The 3,792-nt window shown below is 43.8% G+C and overlaps 1 protein-coding gene across 1 annotated transcript; it reads right to left on the reverse strand.

Moving 5' to 3' along the window:
• Positions 1-2,652: 2,652 nt before the first annotated feature.
• On the reverse strand, positions 2,653-3,585 carry LOC115318790 (sulfotransferase ssu-1-like). Its single transcript, XM_029978500.4, has one exon. It carries the CDS (start codon positions 3,583-3,585, stop codon positions 2,653-2,655), a length of 933 nt encoding a protein of 310 aa, XP_029834360.2.
• Positions 3,586-3,792: the final 207 nt, after the last annotated feature.

Below are 3,792 nucleotides of genomic sequence, written 5' to 3' on the forward strand. Positions count from 1 at the left end.
GAGAGTAACCTGATTACTTTTTGAAGTAATAAAAATTGCTTCTAACCATTACTATTTTTCCACGGGACCCCCCCCCCCCCCCCCCCAACCCCACCCCTCCTCCACACACCTTTTTTGTCTGAAATGACAAAAATAAAATTTGCTCCTTTTTTCTGACGGAAAAAAGAAAGATTTTTGCGGAGCTGTAGGAAACGAGGTAAACTAGTTTGTATGTGGACTATGATCTGTTTCAAATCCTGGAGCTGCGGCTCTTTTGTATAACATGCGAGTTAATCCACATGTGAGTAATAAAATGAGCAACGGAAACTTTGAGCGACAACCCATGCTTAACCTTAACAAGATCTAGAACCCCCTCCGCTTCCTCCCCCTCCCCCCCACCCCCCTCCACCGACGAGCGCCCAAATAATTAAACTCCTTCAAACGAATTCCATGCCTGAGTCCGCACGCATTGTGAAGGTGCAAGAACCATGAAGAGGGAACCCGTATTTTTCTTCTTCAATACTTGTGCAAATGTGAAATAAAGTTTGGAAGAAGTTCATCGTTATGAGCGCTAAAGATGTAAGTTTTCACACAATAAAGTAATCGGAAAAGTAACGGTTACTTTTTAAAGTAATCTCCAATTACTTTTGCTGTCGAGTAATCAAGTAATCTATTCGAATACTTCTTAGCCAAGAGTAATAGTAATTGTAATCCATCACTTCTTTTTAGTAACGTGTACAAGACTGGTTGCACCGAATGTTAGTGCTGAAAAAAGTAATTCCAGTGTGAGAAGTTGCAATAAATTGCAAGTGATTACAAGTAATCAGTTAGTTGTTTCTCGTTAGTCAAACATCTGGTCGATAATGCCGAACTCTGGGAGGATATTGACTGGTTGCTTGAGTCAACTAAGCGAAGTGGAGATTGCTCAGTAATAATTCACGATGCAAGAGACTCCTTACCTAACGGACGTACTCATGACGAAAGTGCCCGACGGGAATTTTTTTTTCGATATTTATTTCGATGCATCAAAATTATTTCTTAATTTAGTCGACGTTGAAAAGTCATTCTTCATAGGTTGTTTTGAAAATACGCTGAAACGCCTATCGTTGCGTCAAGTTTTCGTTTTTATTTTACTTTCTTATAATCACTATTATGGATAACTGTCTAGTTCGTGTTTTTTTACAATAAACCAATATATAATCTTTTTTTTAGCGACACAATCACTTTATGCTACGGTGCCTGGAAGGCGTCACTGTCTCGTCCGTGTAACGCGTCCAAAAGAAGCGGTCACTTAATTTCCGCTCGGTGACGTATCATAGAAGTGTCGTGCTGTCGCCGTCCGCGAACTTGCTGGCGTCACGGCAGCAGAGGGGTATATGGCAATAAAGCCCCTCTCTCCTGAGAAAAGTACGTGTTTCATTGTCATAGAAATGCTCGAGACAAGTGCCGCCGCCACTTCTGGGAACAACATGGCGTCTGAAACCCAGCTCAAATCTGCGCTGTGCCGCCATGATCTTCCCAAGGGCTGCACGTTACACGTGCCTCGTGTATCGACGCACCTTGCGGTACTTTTAAAACATGAAGAGGGTTTATGTAGCAGACGTCTGTTCTGCTCCAATTCAGGCAGTCCAAAGAAGCTTCGGCCGCCAGAAGTTGGGACACTCCGATGACAGCTACGCTCGCGTTCGCTCCTGCTTTTCACCAAGACCAACCGCCAGGATCGCGACATCCAACAGTATGACACTCCGGCTTCTCTGACGTTATTTGTTTTCTCTTCGGGAACACTTTTGGTGTGGGGGTGTGATAGGATTCTAGACACACCGGTCGGAGATGGGCTCCAGGCATTCTGCTTATGTTAATGTGAGAATATTTACAGTATTTGAAAACATTTTAACATATTGTAATCTAACGAAGTATTGCACCACTGTGTTTTTGCCTTGTTCATGCAATACCAACTCAGTGCGGAAAATGAAAAAAGTGGTCCGGCCGAGTTGGAACGCGTACACGGATTTAAGTGACTGGTACGGCAGAACGGCCCCTAACTTCGCTTTCATTTTGTTTAGTTTTCTGTTGCGGATTTCATTTGTACATGGACAATATTGTATCCCCTAGTTTCTTTACTGTGTCCAGATTAAGCCGAGATTTACTACACTTGTTTTTCGCCCCAAAAACTCGAACAAAAAATAAGTTCTTGCAACTTTAAAACACTAAAGTTTTACAACATGAAAAAGAAGTCAATTAACATTCTAGGAAAGGCGTGGTAGAAGATTGGGAGCATTGCCCCTCCGAGGAACATTCCCGCTTTATGTGGTGAACTAAAATACTTAGATGTGCTTGAAGGATCTGTAGGGTTTTTTGTTGTTGTTGTGTTACGTAGACCTCTTAAACATCTGAAGAATCCTTTGTTATCTTCATGGCAACCGATTTTTGTAGGAACTACTTTGCACAGCGAATGAACTATGTTCAAACCTTGGTTTTGTCTTCAGTTGGCACTATGCCGTTTTTGACGCCAAGTGAAGTCGCGCGACATAACGGCGTGCAACTTTGACGCCACTTATTGTACTGAGAAGTTGCACAATCTTTTAGGAGAATGAGAGAGAAGCCTTTAATCTACTACTTTAGCGCGCCGGAAGTAACGTAATATTACTAAGTAACTAAACGCAGTTTGTATTGTCACATGTTTTCCATCCAATCTTTCGGATCCCAGAGCATTTCGTGTTTCACAACATGCCCGCACTTCTGCACGAAGGCTTCTTCAATCTTGCGAGAGTTCTCTTTGCTGAAGTGGTTCCTCCAGTCTCCAACGACGCCTTTGCGGACCAGAACACTGGGCGGAGGAGGGGCCCTATCCAGGGGATAGTCCGTCTGTGCCGTCCACCTTTCTGGAGGATTGCCACCCAAAGCCTTCTTGTAGTTTACGTTCAGGTACTCCTTCATTGCTTCCAGACTGCTCATGTCAACGACTTTCTTAAACTTATCCGAAGCCGGATTTAGAAGTTCGGGGTCGTCTAGGTCCAAAAACTTGGCGATTTGCAGCACTGACCCAGCGTGATCCCTCGTGATGCCCTCGTAGGTGAGGCACAAGACGTTTTCAGCGTGGGCATTACAGTACCAGGACGTCAGATGGCTGAAATAGTCTCCGAACGTCGTTCCACCGTTTATAAATATCTGGACGTACTCGTCAAAATTAGCATTTTCAAAATTGTAGATTTTGGTTTCTTTCGTGTGATGATAGTAAGATGTGCAGCAGTCTTTGGGGTTCCTGGCGACGTAAATGTACTTCGCACAAGTATGCTGGGGCAGCAGATGGTGTTCGAGGTGGGAGGTGATGATCCGGGGGCGGGGAAGGGAAGCGATGACATCTTTGCCGACCATTTCAAAGAAGGAAGTTGAAAGGCTATAATCGATCTCCTGGGATGAGGCCCTGCCAAGCAGGAGCTGAACGATGCGCTTGATCCAGTTGGTTCCGCACTTCGGGAAGGTGTCGATAAAAATGTCTCCTTTCGAAGGCTCGTACTTTAGGCAGGATCGAAAGTTGTCTGGATCGAATCCCAGTGGAAGCTTAGTACCGTCCACAACTTGAAACAGCCGCTTTGTCGCCTCCATTGTAATGTCGACTTCGTGTACTGGGAAGAAACTGAGATGAGGTGGTTATTAAAGGAGAGTCAACCTTCGAATTTGTGTACTGCTTAAATGCCAACATAACGCAACACACTTTAAATATATAAAAGACAACATGAAGGTATTGAAGTATATGCAAGAAAAACATCAGGCGTCTCATTCAAAGACCTTAAGACGAAAGAAAAAATTACA

Source organism: Ixodes scapularis, unplaced genomic scaffold (assembly GCF_016920785.2).
Source record: "Ixodes scapularis isolate PalLabHiFi unplaced genomic scaffold, ASM1692078v2 PGA_scaffold2__306_contigs__length_199485367, whole genome shotgun sequence".
Classification (NCBI taxonomy): domain Eukaryota; kingdom Metazoa; phylum Arthropoda; class Arachnida; order Ixodida; family Ixodidae; genus Ixodes; species Ixodes scapularis.